The following is a 16,216-nucleotide window of genomic DNA, read 5'->3' on the forward strand; positions in this document are numbered from 1 at the left end:
TAACATGCTATACTTATATAAAAATACTTAAAGTCATAGCAACAGATGCTGAAGGCACTTTTGTATTTCAGTACTCATTCCTATATTTATAAAAACTCTTAAAACAAAAATAAAATAGTTAACCTATTCTTTGCATAGAAACATGCTAGTGTTCAATTTTGTGCTGAAGGTTTCCATCAGTGCCGTCAGTCAAGAAAAAATACAGTAACAATAACAATAGAAGTTTCCTTATCTGGCATAATCAGAACAGTAGTTAGTTGGCTAATTTAAATTTCATTAATGTAGTAAGTGGTTAAAGAAGGTTTTATCAATTGTAAAGATTTTATTTTAGTGTAATATAAATATAGCAATCTGCTACTGGTTGATGCTAAGCCCAACTCTATAAATACTGATTTTACCTAAATCTCTTACATAAGTCACACCAATAATATATCATCTATGATTTTTTATTCTTAATTTCCTTAAAACAAACTGATAACTCAGCAAGAAGTCTGATGACAGAATCCTTCTAGAATTTTGCAGTGTTTTCTCAAATTTTATCAATTGTCTTGGTCACGCTTGATTTGAACTATTTCAAGTCTGTCTTAAACCTTAGAATTAGTCTTCATAGAAACAACTACTTTTCACATTCATATTTTATTGATCCACATGATACTTTATTTGGTCACATAATCACCACAAATTCAACTGCCAAAAATTAGTTAATAAATAAATACTGGTTTTTGGTGAAAGTATCATTTCTCTATTGGGAGCCTAAACATTCATATGTAGCTGACTGCTCACCATGAGTACACAGCATGCCATGTTATTGGTTAGTACATTCCCCTCCTTCTTTCTCTCCCCTACTCTCCCTTTTTTCACAACCCTTTAAAAATAGGAAAAATATTCTTAGCTGCTGACTCTATAGCTAGAGGTGATTTGGCTCATGGACAGTACTTTGCAGATTCCTGATATAGAACATTAATAATCAATTAATTACATTGAAGATCATTAAAAAAATATAAGTGGAGATCTGTCAACTGTCCCTAAAGTATTTAGCAACCCTAATTGAAGTCATATTAGAATTTTAAAAAAGTAGAACATTATAAGCTTATTTTAAAATTTATTAGCAAGAGAAAATGTTTTACTTGTAGCCAAGAAAAGTTTGAAAAAACATTGAAGAGGGTCTGTCCTACCAAGTATCAAATTCAGCCACATATAAGATGGTATCATGCTGGCATAACAATAGACAAATCAATGGAAAAGATTTCTGAAATTTATTGTCTCATTTTCCTAGAGTCAATTACTCTATCTTCACTGTGTTTTTTAAAGGTATTTTGGTTCATTTATTTTCTTTCTATCTTTAGGTATAAGTGTATTAGCAGAATGTCTAGACTGTCCTGAATTGAAAGCAACTGCAGATGACTTTATTCATCAGCATTTTACTGAAGTTTATAAAACTGATGAATTTCTACAACTTGATGTCAAGCGAGTTACACATCTCCTCAACCAGGACACTCTAACTGTGAGAGCAGAGGATCAGGTAACTAAATTGCCTTCCCACATTATTCTTAGTGAAAATGTTCCTATGGATTTCTTACACTTCATTTTTGGATACAAGACAAAGAAAAGAATCATATTTAGGAGAGAAGGTATTTACACTAAATAGAGGATTCCAAATTCTGTTTCATAGGAAAAATAAGTTTTGGATGCTCGTAGGGGCTGGTGATTTGAGAGACTGCTTGTAGAGATGCTACTGGGTGACAAAACAGTGCCTCCCCCCAATGTTGCCCACATCCTAATCCCTGGAACCTGTGAATATGTCACCTTACATGGCAGTTGAGACTCTGCAGATGTGGTTAAGGATCTTGAGAGGAGGAGATTATTGGGTGGGTCCAGTGTAATCAAAAGCATCCTTAAATATGGAAGAGGGATACAGAAGAGTCAGTGATGTGATGTGAGGTAGACTTGGCCAGCCATTGCTGGCTTTGAAGATGGAGGAAGGACCACAAATCAAGAAGACAGATGGCTGCTGGATGTTAGAAAAGGTAAGAAAATGGTTTCTCCTCTAGGCCTTCAGGCAGCCTTGCTGACACCTTGATTTTTGCCCAGCGTGTGACCCACTTTGGACTGTGATCTCCAGAACTGTCAGATAAACTGTCAGAGGTATAAGCTAGATGCAGGCATTCGTTGGGAGCTAGATGGGGTAACGCTTTAATATGCAGACATTTAATTAATCTCTATTTTCAGTTCCTCATCCTTCTCTGTAATTTAAGTTAAAAAGTTTGTGATAATGTATTATACAGCATGGAAATCAGTGATACCATGTTGATAGCACATACCCTTAATATAATGAGGCTGGCATGTCATCTCTGTGTCTTCCTCCCAACAAAACTATAGCCCCAGCCTAATCATGAAATAACCTAGATTGAGGGACAGTCTATAAAATACCTGATTAGAACTCACAACTGTCAAAAATCGTCAAAAAGGAAGGTATGAGAATCTGTCATAGTCTAGAAGAGCCTAAGGTGATATAATGACTAAATGTAATGTATCTTCTTTGGAATTGAGGAACAGAAAAAGATATTAGATAAACTAAAGGATTTTTTTAAAGTATGGACCTTAATGTATCAACATTTATTCGTTAGTTATGATGAGAGTTTTATACTAATGTACCATTTAACATCTAAGTGCAGGGTATATGGGAACTCTCTACACTATCTTTCCAACTTTTCTATAAATCAAAAACTATCCCAATAAAGAACTTATTTAAAAATAAAAGAGTAATTCCTATAAAAAATTAACTAACTGACTTATGGGGAAATTAAATTTAGGCCTTATTAATATGACTTAAAAGTGTGTGGTATATGAAATAATAGATTTGTTTTCAGTGTGTTTAAACTAGTGATTTGTAGATCAAATTATGTTAATAAACTTGGGCACTTTTTTGGTACAGTTAAATGAATTATTTATTTTATTTTAGAAAGCAATTCTTACATAAATACTCTAATTTACTTTTATATATATAGAATTTTTATATCATAAAGTTTGTGGAAAGCACATAGGTCTATCAGTTCATAATTCAGGAATATTAGATTGAAACAAAATCTTAGATGACCTTCATATCTCTTGGGGTAGAAGGCCTCTTAGGAAATAACCCATTTTCCTTGTACCATATAAGCAAATATTGAAACCAGCATTGATCAATAGATTTTTTCAGTGGGAAATGTATATCATACCTCCTTCCAAAACAGAAGTTATATTTTGTTTAAAAGCAATTTAAAAATCTGTATTCAACATCCTCCTTATCATTACATTATGCAGTAGTAATAAGTTCTATAAAGCATATTACCTAGAAGAATCACTAGAGCATTATGTAAACTGTTCTGAAGTAAAGATGGTTATTTAGGGATGAAAACAAGTATCTGAATAAGATATTGGGGGTAAGCAGTTATGTCTTAATGAGATTTTTTCCCTTCACTGTGAGAGTAAACATAGGTAATTGGAAGTGCTGCTGCCATCTAAAAATTTTACCATGCTGTTTTTCTCCCCTTAGGTTTATGATGCTGCAGTCAGGTGGTTGAAATATGATGAACCTAATCGCCAGCCTTTTATGGTTGACATCCTTGCTAAAGTCAGGTTTCCTCTTATCTCAAAGAATTTCTTAAGTAAAACAGTACAAGCTGAACCGCTTATTCAAGACAATCCTGAATGCCTTAAGATGGTGATAAGTAAGTTTCCTTAATATCCATTTATAACCTGATCATGTAGCCAGTTTCTCATGGACTTAAAACCCTTCAGATTGGATCAGATGGGGCAGCCAGGGAGAGACTTAGCCCTTCTGTATAGTTAATCTATTGGTATTCTCAACTGTCTATCTGGAAGGAACTTAGCCTCATCCCTTATTTTATAGGAACACCTGTGATAGAAGGTAAAAAATTAAGACTTTGCCTCCTTTCATGTACAGCAACTTTCATTTTATGTGTTTTCTTTTTTAAAACAATTGAGCCAAGTAGTGTACTGTGATCACATTTTCTTTTTTGAAGAAAAATGTTGGTTTGTTGCACCTGGAGCACATTTTTTGCCACCTACTTTTTTGATTCACTTAATTTTTCTTGACTTGCAGGCTTGAGTTCCAACTCCTTTGTAAAATGCCACTTAATAAAATTGTACAATTAAATAACCTGTTGCTTTTCTTTCTTTGGCAACACTGTTTATAGAGCCTCCTTTCTGCCTGTTCTAGTATGAAGTGTTTGCATTGTAGGTGTAAACTTGAGGCACAGTTCTTGTCCTGGGACTTCTCTGCCATCCTGGGATGTTCTTTCACTCCTTTCCTAAGTTAGAGTCACTATTTTCCTCAAACCTAGGTCTTCCCCTTCCTAAATTCTGTTTGATTGAACATATCCTTAAAAGCTTCCTGAGAAAGAGTATATGATCAGTAAATATTTGGAAATTTGACAAATCGCATCTTTATTTTATCATAAAATGTTAAAGGATAGTTAAACTGGGTATAGAGTTATGTTGAAAAATCATTTTCAGTTAGAATTTTGAAGGCATTTTCCATTGTTTACTAGCTTCCACTGTTACTTTTGAGAAATCTGATGCCAGTTTATTTAGTATGCCTCCTTGTAAGCATGTAACACTTTATTTTCTTTTAATCCCTGGTGTTTTGAAGGTTCACAGTAATGTACCTTGGTTTTCATCTGTTTTTAGTTATCACACTGGCATTCTCTATCTATTCAGCCACAGATGTCTCAGTTCTTTATTGCTGGTATTGTGATTTTTTAGGGATTGAATCTGTAATCTTTTCTTGTCTCTCCTATCCATCTTTTTCTTTTTTGTTTTCTTGGAAATAGCCTTAATTTTTCTTTTAGCACTTTTATTTCACTTATTTTTTATTTCTGTGAGTTTTATTCTCTTCTTATTTCATGGCTATAATATCTTATTCCAAAATAGCATTATAATGCCTTTAGTGTTTTCTTCTCTTGCCTGCATTTCCTGTATTGCCTTTGGTATTGTATTTTTTTTTTCTTTCTCTTTTTGTTGTTGAAAACAAGTATTTCATATCATCTGTGAATCATATTTATAAGAGTGTGTTGTTATAAAATTGATAATACTATGTATATGAGTGGTCTGCTCATTTATTGGGCTAAACTGTAGGATAATCAGCATAGCCAGACAGTTTTTAGATTGGGGACCTCCAGAGGTCATTATCTGTAGTTATTTTCTCAGAGTTGGCTTAGAGGCATTTTGGAACTGAATGGGGGAACATTTTGACTTGAAGGCTTTCACTTAATCCCTGTTTTCAGTTTTACACCCTTTTCTGTGTGATTTCCTGAATCTGGACATCTCTGATTCAGAATCTCCAAAGATCAACCCTTCTGTCTCCTATAGTGGGAAAAGCATAGGTATCTGACTGCAGTAGGGAAAGGAGACCTGGCAATTCAGCAGTCATTTATTTAGAATTTTAGAGTTCTCTTGATTTCATCCCCACTCCATCTTTTGGGGTACTCTGTATCATTCCAGGGTTCTGCAGGATCATTTGGCTTGCTTCTCATTGGTGTCTCTTGCCATAACTATTCAGTTTAACATTCTGTCTGCTAGCTGTCTTCATTAACTGTTTTGGGGGTTGCAGATCTTCTAGCACCATCAGAGGTAGAGTTTGTTTGCTTCTTCTTTCCTTGTTTTTGGAGAGTGGCTTTCAAGAGAGAGGAAGGAAGAAGTCTTGAAATGGCAAGTCTAATCTCAAGTTGTTTTTGTATTGATAAATCTTAATCAGTCTTTTCCTTTATATCCAGCTTTAGAAATATGTTTGGAAGGGCCTTTCTTGGTCCAAGATGATTTTTTTTTAATTTCCTAAATTTTCCTTTTGTGCATCTATGGATTTCTTTTTTTTTTAATTTCTAAACCTTATATGCAACTGAGATTGATTTCATATGAAATAATCTCATGCCACCCAGAATAAATAAGAACCTAGCTTTATTTTCCCTCCTAAATGTTTGACAAGATTCTAACCCAGTATCTTTGTTGAATGATTCATCTTTGCATTGCAGGCAGATTCTTTACCATCTGAGCCACCAGGGAAACCCTTAATTATTGTTGTTCAGTTCAGTTCAGTCGGTCAGTCGTGTCCGACTCTTTGTGACCCCACGAACCGCAGCATGCCAGGCCTCCCTGTCCATCACCAACTTCCGGAGTCCACCCAAACCCATGTCCATTGAGTCGGTGATGCCATCCAACCATCTCATCCTCTGTTGTCCCCTTCTCCTCCTGCCCTCAATCTTTGCCAGCATCAGGGTCTTTTCCAATGAGTCAGCTCTTCGCATCAGGTGGCCAAAGTACTGGAGTTTCAGCTTCAACATCAATCCTTGCAATGAACACCCAGGACTGATCTCCTTTAGGATAGACCAGTTGTATCTCCTTGTAGTCCAAGGGACTCTCAAGAGTCTTCTCCAACACCACAGTTCAAAAGCATCAATTATTCTGCGCTCAGCTTTCTTTATAGTCCAGCTCTCACATCCATACATGACCACTGGAAGAGCCATAGCCTTGACTAGACGGACCTTTGTTGGCAAAGTAATGTCTCTGCTTTTTAATATGCTGTCTAGGTTGGTCATAACTTTCCTTCCAAGGAGTAAGCATCTTTTAATTTCATGGCTGCAGTCACCATCTGCAGTGATTTTGGAGCCCCCCAAAATAGTCTGTCACTGTTTCCACTGTTTCCCCATCTATTTGCCATGAAATGATGGGACCAGATGCCATGATCTTAGTTTTCTGAACATTGAGCTTTAAGCCAACTTTTTCACTCTCCTTTTTCACTTTCATCAAGAGGCTCTTTAGTTCTTCTTAACTTTCTGCCATAAGGGTGGTGTCATCTGCATATCTGAGGTTATTGCTGTTTCTCCCAGCAATCTTGATTCCAGTTTGTGCTTCCTCCAGCCCAGCGTTTCTCATCATGTACTCTGCATATAAGTTAAATAAACAGGGTGACAACATACAGGCTTGACGTACTCCTTTTCCTATTTGTAACCAGTCTGTTGTTCCATGTCCAGTTCTAACTGTTGCTTCCTGACCTGCATACATATTTCTCAGGAGGCAGGTCAGGTGGTCTGGTGTTCCCATTTCTTTAAGAATTTTCCACAGTTTATTGTGATCCACACAGTCAAAGGCTTTGGCATAGTCAATAAAGCAGAAGTAGATGTTTTTTTTGAACTCTCTTGCTTTTTTGATGATCCAGCAGATATTGGCCATTTGATCTCTGGTTCCTCTGCCTTTACTAAAACCAGCTTGAACATCTGGAAGCTCACAATTCACGTATTGCTGAAGCCTGCCTTGGAGAATTTTCAGCATCACTTTACTAACATGTGAAATGAGTGCAATTGTACGGTAGTTTGAGCATACTTCATTTAAATTGTCGTGTGTCCCTAGAGAAACTGTAAATTTTTTTTTTACATTCTATAGTTCTTGAAAAAAATTTTCAAATATTTTTGTTGTTGCTATTGTGATTGTATTTTTTTTCTTTAATTAGTCATTATTGATCTTTTAAAAAATTTCAGTGCATTTCTTTTTTCTAGGGAAATAATTTATGATCTGCAAATAACGATTTTAGTTTTCCCCCTTAATATTTATACTTTTTTCTTTCGTTATAGTGCCTAATTTCATTGAATAAGTTTTTAATTGAACAGTGTTCAATTAACTATGGTGGTGATAAATATTAGCCTTGTCTTTCCCTTACTCTGATGGGAATACCTTTAGTTCTCACCTAGAGCCATGGACCTGGCTTTTGACATTAGTTGGGTACATGTGTTGGGGTATTTAGGTAGATACGAGTGGAATAGGGAGGAGATGTCTATAATTAAGAAATTACTTTTGTTTTCCTGAATTTTAAACTTATTTCTAGTGGATACTGATAAAAGTTACTGCTTTTTTTCTGAGAGTTTGAGGATTTTGACAAATATTGCTGTAGTGCTATTTTAAAATTTAGTATGTGTATTTAAGCTGTACCTAAAGCTATAAAGAAGAATAATGCAAACACTAAATGTTTTTTGTTTTGTATTTTAGTGTTTTTTTTTTTAACTTTTCAAATGGGACTTAATTTCTAATAGTGTTTAAATTAATCCTTATTTGTCAATCTCTTTGCATACCATTTCTTCTTGTATCTTAGACCTTCTCCCCATATTCCTGAAGAGCATCCTTTATAAAGTTCATACATTTACAGTCTATTGATTTTAAGCTGTTTCAGTTATTGGTTATATAAAAATACTTTTTTTTTTCTTTTACTCTATTCTTAAAGGTGAACTGGGCATGTAATTCTAGGTTGAATACATTTCCTCTCAATACTTTGAAGGTATCTCACCCCACCTCCATCGTTATTATTGATGTTTCCTGTCAGTGTAGTTGTCATTCTTTGTAGACAATGTGAATTTTTTGCCTGTGGCTTTTGAAAAGGGTTTCTGTTGGCTTTGACATTAGCATCAAATATGGCCGGGCGTTTGTGTTTATCCTGCTCAGTGTTTGTTCATTTTCCCAAGTCTGAGGAATCCATGTTTTTCATCAAGTTTGGAAAATTCTCAGCCATTTTCTCTTCCAATATGTCAACTTCCTCAGGAATTTTAATTAAAAAGATGTTGTCAGTTCTTCACTCCATAATTTCTAAGCTTTTCGTTGCACTTGGGGTGATTTCTTCAAATCTATATTCTAGTTCACTATTTCTTTTTTCATCTGTTTCTTTTATTTTTGGCTATGCTGTGTCTTCATTGATGTGTGCAGGCTTTCTGTAGATGTGATGAGTGAGGACTACTCTAGTTGCAACACATGGGCGTCTCATTGTGGTGGCATCTCTTGTTGCAGAACATAGGCTTTAGGCACTCACTCGATTATTAAATAATATCACTTTCCCTTGATTTGGAAGTAAAGTAAAATTTCTGTTAGACTTATCACATGGCTTCTAGTTAATAATATTATGGTTTTAGGGTAAGTTGACCCAATACTGTCCCCTAGTTTGGGAAAGTATTATGATATATCCATACAGTGGAATTCTCTATATTTACTAAAAATATCTTAGATGAATATCTAATAATAAACATTTTTCCTGAGTGGCAGTAGCATAAAACAGTGCATGGTATAATACCTTTTGGTTCCAGTTAAGGTGTCGAGGGGAAAAATGGGTATGAATCAAGAACATATCCCTTAAGGGGTGATAGGAAAAGAACTGGAAAAGGAGAATTCACTCAGCCTTCTTTAAAACCAAGGTGTAGAGAGTTTAAAGAAGTAGATTATAGGTAGTACCTAGTTTCTTTAAGTACAGGGAGGTGAAAGAAAATCAAGACTATGAAGATGCCTTTAGATTAGTGCTTTCATTATGTGGATTTCATACGTGTTGATATCGGATTTTTTGTTATACCTCTATTTGCATACTGTGTCATATTTCTGGTTTCACTGGGTGGAGACCTGCATCTGTTTATTCACACGTGGAGTAAGCTGTTGAAGATAAATTAGCCAGTCTAAATGAAGTATAGTGTTTAGTTCTTATGTGGATTCTGAATTGACTTAGAAACAGAATATCGGGATTATTCCAGAAATCCAGCCAAGTGTGGGGTTAGGCTCTTGAGCAGGCATCTTTGTTACATTTTCTTTTTTTCTTTGTTTTGTCTTGTTCTAATAAAGAACAGTTCTAAAATTCCTTGACTAGGCACAAGCATCTTTGAAGCCTGAATAAAGCTCAGTGGAGAGAAGGCCTCCCTTCCTACCATCTGACCTAGAGGCTGCCTTCTGAGAGTAGAAGAAAAACAGAAAAGATGATAGAAATATAGAATAAAACTAAACTGAAAGAATTTACAACTAAAAGAAAATGAGTCCTAAAATGAAGATCACAGTCAAAGCCACCACAAAGGGTCAGACCAAGTTCTTACTCACAATCTTCAAATGACAGTGCCTGCCTCTCAAAGGATTAACTCCTAAAGGAATAAGCCTAAGGCGCAAGGTGCCTCTCAGGGAAAGGTCCCAGAGAGCTTGTCTTCAGCCCTCTCCTGGGAGAGAAACAGCCCATCAGTGAAGGAGCCACAGTTTGTGCTTCCTCCAGGGGTGGACACAGTTGGCCACAGTCAGCCACCTGCACCCACGGCCTGGTGCCTGGAACCTTTCCCTCCTGTGTCTCTCCTTCTCCACTGCCCGTGTCCTCTTGTTGGGAGAATTGTGTTCATAGATTTCACAGGACACATCCACCCTGTGTGGAGCCCTCCTAGAGCAGTGGCTCTCAAACCCCACAAGATCTGTCCTGGGGTAGTGTTCAATAATTTGGATTTCTAACAAGTTTCCAAGTGATACTGCTGGTCAGGGAACTACATTTTTAAGAACTACAGTCTTACAGCTACAGTGGGAGAGGAGGGGATGAGGAAAAGTGGTTTTTTACAGTTGTAAAGGATTGTGAAAAAACAAATCAAGAATATATGACAGAAACCAAATGTGACTTACAGAGCCCAGAATATTTGCTCTCTGGCCCTCTGGAGAAGTTTTGCTGACCCCTGAGTGAGAGTAGGCTGACTCTTGGCTGCTGAGTGTGCCAGCTGTTCTAATGCATAGTGCTTTTACTAATGCTCTAAAGTGGAAAGAAATGCTAGAAATATTGATACTGATTTTCATTCATTCACAACCTGTTATCCAAAACTGTCTTCTCTCTATATTCCTCTTATAAAAGCCCAACACAGCATCATGAACAGAATTGTTTTCTGCATGTATTAAAAATTGCTTACATTATTTTATTTTTGGACCAGTAATACTGTACATCATACACAGTTCAAGGGTAGATAGTGAAAAGTCTCACTGGAGGTAACCATTATTATCTTGTATATCCTTCTAAAAGTAGTCTTGAATCTGTGCATACACAGTAATTTATTGACAAATGCTTGTATAAATTATGTATAAATATATATAAATAAAGATATAAATTTTTTAAATAAATAATGTCACAATCTGTGTCCTCTTCTATGTCTTTCTTTCTCCCTTGCCTTCCTTCCTGTTAGCTTGTGGGATCTTGGTTCCCCAACCAGGGAATTTTCCCATCTTGCTTTTTTTTCATTCTACATTATTTCTTGGGATTCATCCTATGTGTACATATTACCCTTCCTTGTTCATCTCAATAAATATATTTAGTATTCCATTGTGTGGATAGCCATAATTTTTAACCACTTCCCTGACAGTGAACTTTAGGTTGATAAAAATCCTAAAGGGGGAAATTGCTGGCTAAAAGGTGTGAAATAATAATTTCACAGATAATTTGCACTCATCCACATCCCCACCAGCAGTGTAGGAGACTGCTGCTTCCTTTATCATACCCTGTGTTCCAGAGAGTTTGATTTTGTGCAGTCTGATGTATGAGAAAGTTTGATTTTAATTTGTATTTCTCTGACTAGAGCACATGAGCATCTTTTCATATGTTTCAGAGTTATTTGTAATTAGTTCTTTTTCTATGAACTTTGTTCAGATACATGATCTAATTTTCTGTTATTTGATCATCTTAATATTATTGAGTATCTTTTATATGTCTTTTATATGATTTATAAATTCTTTTCTAGTTTGTCATTGTCTTTTTCTTTTAACATTTACTTATTTTTTTGATTGCACTGGGCCTTAGTTGCTGCATGTGGGATCTAGTTCCCAGATGAGGAATCGAACCTGGTCCCTCTGCATTGGGAGTGCAGTCTTAGCCACGGGACCACCAGGGAAATCCTGTCATTGTCTTTTGATTTTTTGTTTTTGCCATGAAATAATTTAACTTAAAATTTTATGTAGTTCTAAATTTTTTTTTTTTTTTTTTTTTTAGCTTCTGTGTTATTGTCTTTTCTTAGGCTTCCTTGGTAGCTCAGACAGTAAAGCATCTGCCTGCAATATGGGAGACCTCAGTTCAATCCCTGGGTTGGGAAGATCCCCTGGAGAAGGAAGTGGCAACCCACTCCAGTACTCTTGCCTGTAAAATCCCATGGACGAAAGAGCCTTGTAGGTTGCAGTCCATGGGGTCGCAAAGAGTCGGACACGACTGAGCGGCTTTACTTTCAGTTTCAGACTTCCTCATTCTGGGCCTATTTTTTTAAACTTTTCCTATTTTTCTTTTAGTTCATTTATAAGGCTTTAAAAAAAAATTTTTTTTTTAATATTCTATTGATTTGGAATTTGCTTTAGAGTAAAATATGAAGTTGGGTATTTTCTTCATATCACTGTCTATCATCATTTATTGAATAATCTACCTTTCCCACACTGATTTGAAATGACATCTTAAAAAGTTTTTAATCGTTGAGTGTCCCTTGACTTGACAAAATTAAGTAATTGCTGAAAGAAAGATTTTAGATCACAATAGTTATGAATCCTCATTGCATTTTAGGATCATCTAAGCAGTAAGTACTTCTCCAAGTTTTATGTTCATCTGAGTTACTTTCGGATTTTGTTAACTATGCAGATTCTAATTCAGTAGCTCTGGGATTCATTATTTCTATCAAGTTCCCAGGTAATGAAGCTGCTGATCTTTTAACCACATATAAGGGGCAATACCAGTGCCTCCACCCTTCCACTAGAGGTTTTGATTTAATTGTTCTGAGGTAGGCCCCAGTGATAGTTTCTGAGATTTTCTAGGTGACTCTAATGTACAGTGAAGATTGAAAACTGCTGGGTTAGGAGATCTGAATTTCAATAATCAATATTGTGGCTGCTGTTGCTTGAAAAGCCAGATGATTCACTGATATTTAGTAAGTGGGTAGGACAATCTTAGCATTAATGGTGATGACTGAGAATGATAAATTGATTAGCACTTAGATTATTATACATTTCTCCTGTCTCATTCCTCCTCACTCTTTCCATAGATGTTACAGAGAGATGATAGGAAAAAAAAAAAAAACGGTTACAGAAATAAGAGCGCTGCTTTGTTTGGGTGTTTCCTTTTCAAAGTAAGTATGAAAGTGCCTGAAGTTCTTGAAGAGTTGCCATGTGTTTGTCTACAGGTGGGATGAGGTATCATCTCCTTTCTCCAGAGGATCGAGAAGAACTGGTAGAAGGCACCAGGCCCAGAAGGAAGAAACATGACTACCGCATAGCTCTGTTTGGAGGCTCCCAACCACAGTCTTGTAGATACTTTAACCCAAAGGTAACTAACTTTTATCCTTGTTTTTGTTTCTAAAAGCACTGAGCAGATAGACTGGCACCTACCACCAATAGTAATGACTCAGAGATGTTATAATTTATGGTGTTCTTTCATAGACCTTATGAGATACATAGTTATCACCTTCATTTTACAAATTAGGAAACTGAGGCTTAGTCAGATTTCAAATGTCTCTGTGACTGCTCTGGAGTGCTACATAGTAACCATTATCAAACAAAAGGGAAAGCAGTCCTTCTGATTTGTTAGGAAGCATTCATCTCAACTCCTTGCTTTACTTATGGGCCATTTTCAATGAAATTCTGCTTCTGCAGCTATGGGTTTTTTTTTCCCCTTTAGTAATTATGTTTGAATATAAAATAATACAGTCTTTCTAGAAAATGTGAAAAATCTAGACCATCATGAGGAAAAAGATAAAATTACCTTTAGTCCAACCATCTAGATATTATTACCAATTTTACTGTGTTTTACATTATGCCAGTTGGGCAGCAGAGTCTGAGTCATAGGTCTAGGAACACAATTTTTAAAAATAGATTATGAGAAAGTCCACTCGTATTTCTACCTCTTGTTTCTTAGACCTGTGACTTTTGGCTGTTGGAGAGAGAATACTATATTTTGCTATTACTACATATATTGGCCAAGCAGAACACATATTATAATCCTAAAAAGATAGCACCTGACCTTGCAAGATGGTACCCATAGCTGATATTGAATCTTAGCACTTAGCGATCTCTTTCATCATCTTATAGGCCCATTTTTTGTTGATGATAGATACCTGATGAGTCCAGAGCATCCTTTTTACATCAGGATACTTCTGATACTACTTTCTTTGAGAAGTGGGTCCTTGGAGGCTTTCTATATAATATGATAGTGGTGATACACATATGGTGGTGGTGTCAAGAGTGCAAAAGACAGCATGGGCCAGTCCAAATCCAGAATAAATATCAATTCCAATGAGGACGGAGCTTTGTCCCTTCAGTAATGGGAGGGTTCCAGTGTAGTTAGCATGGCATTAGGAAACTAACTGGTTCCCTCAAGGTATGATAACAAATCGGGTTCTCAGAATCAGTCAATATTGCCCACAAAGTGGGTGCTAGCCAGTAGTGGATAGCCACGTAGGCCTCAGGTAAGGAAGAGCCATTAGCTGTTTTTTGTTGTTGTTGTTTATTTTATATTGGAGTATAGCCGATTAACAATGTTGTGAGATTTTAAGATGAACAGCAAAGGGACTCAGCCATACATATACATGTATCCATTCTCATAAAGGTTCATTAACTTCTGTAGCCACTGACTTATGTAGATACTGCATGCATCTATCACTGCACTGTAGTCACGCATAAGCCCATTGAGCAAGCATCACATTGGGGAGGAAAGATGCAAGCACAGTCCTAGCCACATGATTACTAAGACTTTGCTGCAGCTGTGGGCACTCCAGTAAGAATTCACGTGGGACTCAAACTTGTTTCCTTTGGGGAGAGGGGGGGTGGAGCGGGCTTCTACATTATCCTTCCTCAAATTTCCTTGTCAGCATTTTTTCATTCTTGCTTATTTCAGGTCTATAACCATCTGCGTAAACCATTAGTCACTGTCTGACAGTTGATAAAAAACTGACCTAAGGCTTCCTCTACTGAATGAAATAATGAACAGTTAAAGGAACTGCTTGAAAGTCTGCCATATCAGGATATATCTTTTCTGTATTATCCCTCAGTACCATTCCTGAAGGGACTGTAATGCTTAAGCTAGTACTTTTGGCTAGTACTATCACAGATGAACCAAGCTCAGGTCTCCCAAATTTGTCAGCTGATGTCTAGAGACCACCTCCAAGAAGACATAACCCTGGGTGAGGGAGAAGGCTTCCTGAGGAAGGGTTGTGATTATCCCATTTGGATGTTCTGTGCCTTTGAGACCTCCAAAAGCCCAGTTCTGTGTTGAAATACTAGATCATGGATTGAAACCATGCTATCGGTGATGTAGTAGGTCAGGTAACACTATTCAAAATGGGTTAATGATATGCTCACCTGGTTTCCCTTGGTGTCAGACATTTGCTGTCTGTCAGACCCTAGTGGCCAGCTAGGAGCTATTTACTGAAAAAATGGTACCTGCCTAAAGTAGGTTGGCCCTGCTCTAGAATCCCAGGGGTGTGCTCTGTGGTCATATTGGGACACACCTCAAGTTATAAGCAGCAACTCAATGCCCTAGGGTCACAGGCTAGCTTGAGGAGCTGAGCTGTATTTTTGTCACCTGTCCCACTTAGAAAGCTGCTCCAGGTTTTGCTCACAACTGGCACCTTTTTGGTTTGCCCAGTTAGAGTATAAATGTAGGACACCAAAACACAGGATATGTGTCATTTGTAAAGTGTTAGAAGATGCTTGGGGCAACAAGCTGTCCTTCATTTCCAAGGGGTTATACCAACATGATGTAGATCAGGGCTTGGCTAACTTTTTCTAAAAGAGATAATAAACACTTGCAGCTTTATAGTCTACATATTCTCTGCTATAACTGCTCAACCTGATGCTGTAGCTGGAAAGCAGCCATAAATAATACATAAAAAAAATGGGCATGGCTGCATTCCAATCAAACTTTATTTACAGAAACTGTCAGTTGGTTGGATTTGGCCTGCAGTTTGCCAACCCCTGCTGCAGACCTGTGGACATCTAGGAACTCTGTTGTGAGTAACACCATACTTTAGGATAACTTTTGTTTTGGGAAACACTTGTCTTCCCAAGACGTGTGGGATCCCTTCTATTTTCCGTTCATTTCTGTTTCCAGAACTGATCAGTGTTATAGGCATCCACATAGGAGACCTTTGGCAAGGTGAGATAGACCAGGGCTCCTGCAGCTGAGATTATAGCATAGAGTTAGAGTCTAGAGATCTTGAAGTCAGACTATGAAATAACTTTATCTTCTCTGTCAGTTGAAAAGAAATTCCATCTAATGATCTGGGTAGATAGTAACAGAAAGACACATTAGCCAGAGTGTAAGCTATAGACCAAGTTTTAGTGGTTGCTTCAGTCTGGTCCAGTGAGGAGACCGCACCTGGCCCTGAGTCACCAGTCAGTTCAGCTGCTCAGTTGTGTCTGACTCTTTGTGACC

The 16,216-nt window shown here is 36.8% G+C and overlaps 1 protein-coding gene across 20 annotated transcripts in view; it reads left to right on the plus strand.

Annotated features, from left to right (window-relative positions):
* KLHL7 (kelch like family member 7) overlaps positions 1–16,216 on the plus strand; it is a 56,688-nt gene that overhangs the window by 19,942 nt on the left and 20,530 nt on the right. For all 20 annotated transcript variants that reach the window (XR_014067442.1, XM_081536423.1, XM_081536434.1 and 17 more), the window contains 3 exons: positions 1,347–1,522; positions 3,536–3,710; positions 12,969–13,111. Coding sequence is in view for 19 of the 20 variants with exons in the window: in XM_081536423.1 (XP_081392549.1) it covers positions 1,347–1,522; positions 3,536–3,710; positions 12,969–13,111 (494 nt within the window). In the remaining variant the exon portion in view is untranslated. The remainder of the gene's footprint in view (positions 1–1,346; positions 1,523–3,535; positions 3,711–12,968; positions 13,112–16,216) is intronic.

The sequence above is a fragment of the Giraffa tippelskirchi genome, chromosome 10 (assembly GCF_054371585.1).
Source record: "Giraffa tippelskirchi isolate mGirTip1 chromosome 10, T2T-mGirTip1v1.2.pri, whole genome shotgun sequence".
Taxonomy (NCBI): domain Eukaryota; kingdom Metazoa; phylum Chordata; class Mammalia; order Artiodactyla; family Giraffidae; genus Giraffa; species Giraffa tippelskirchi.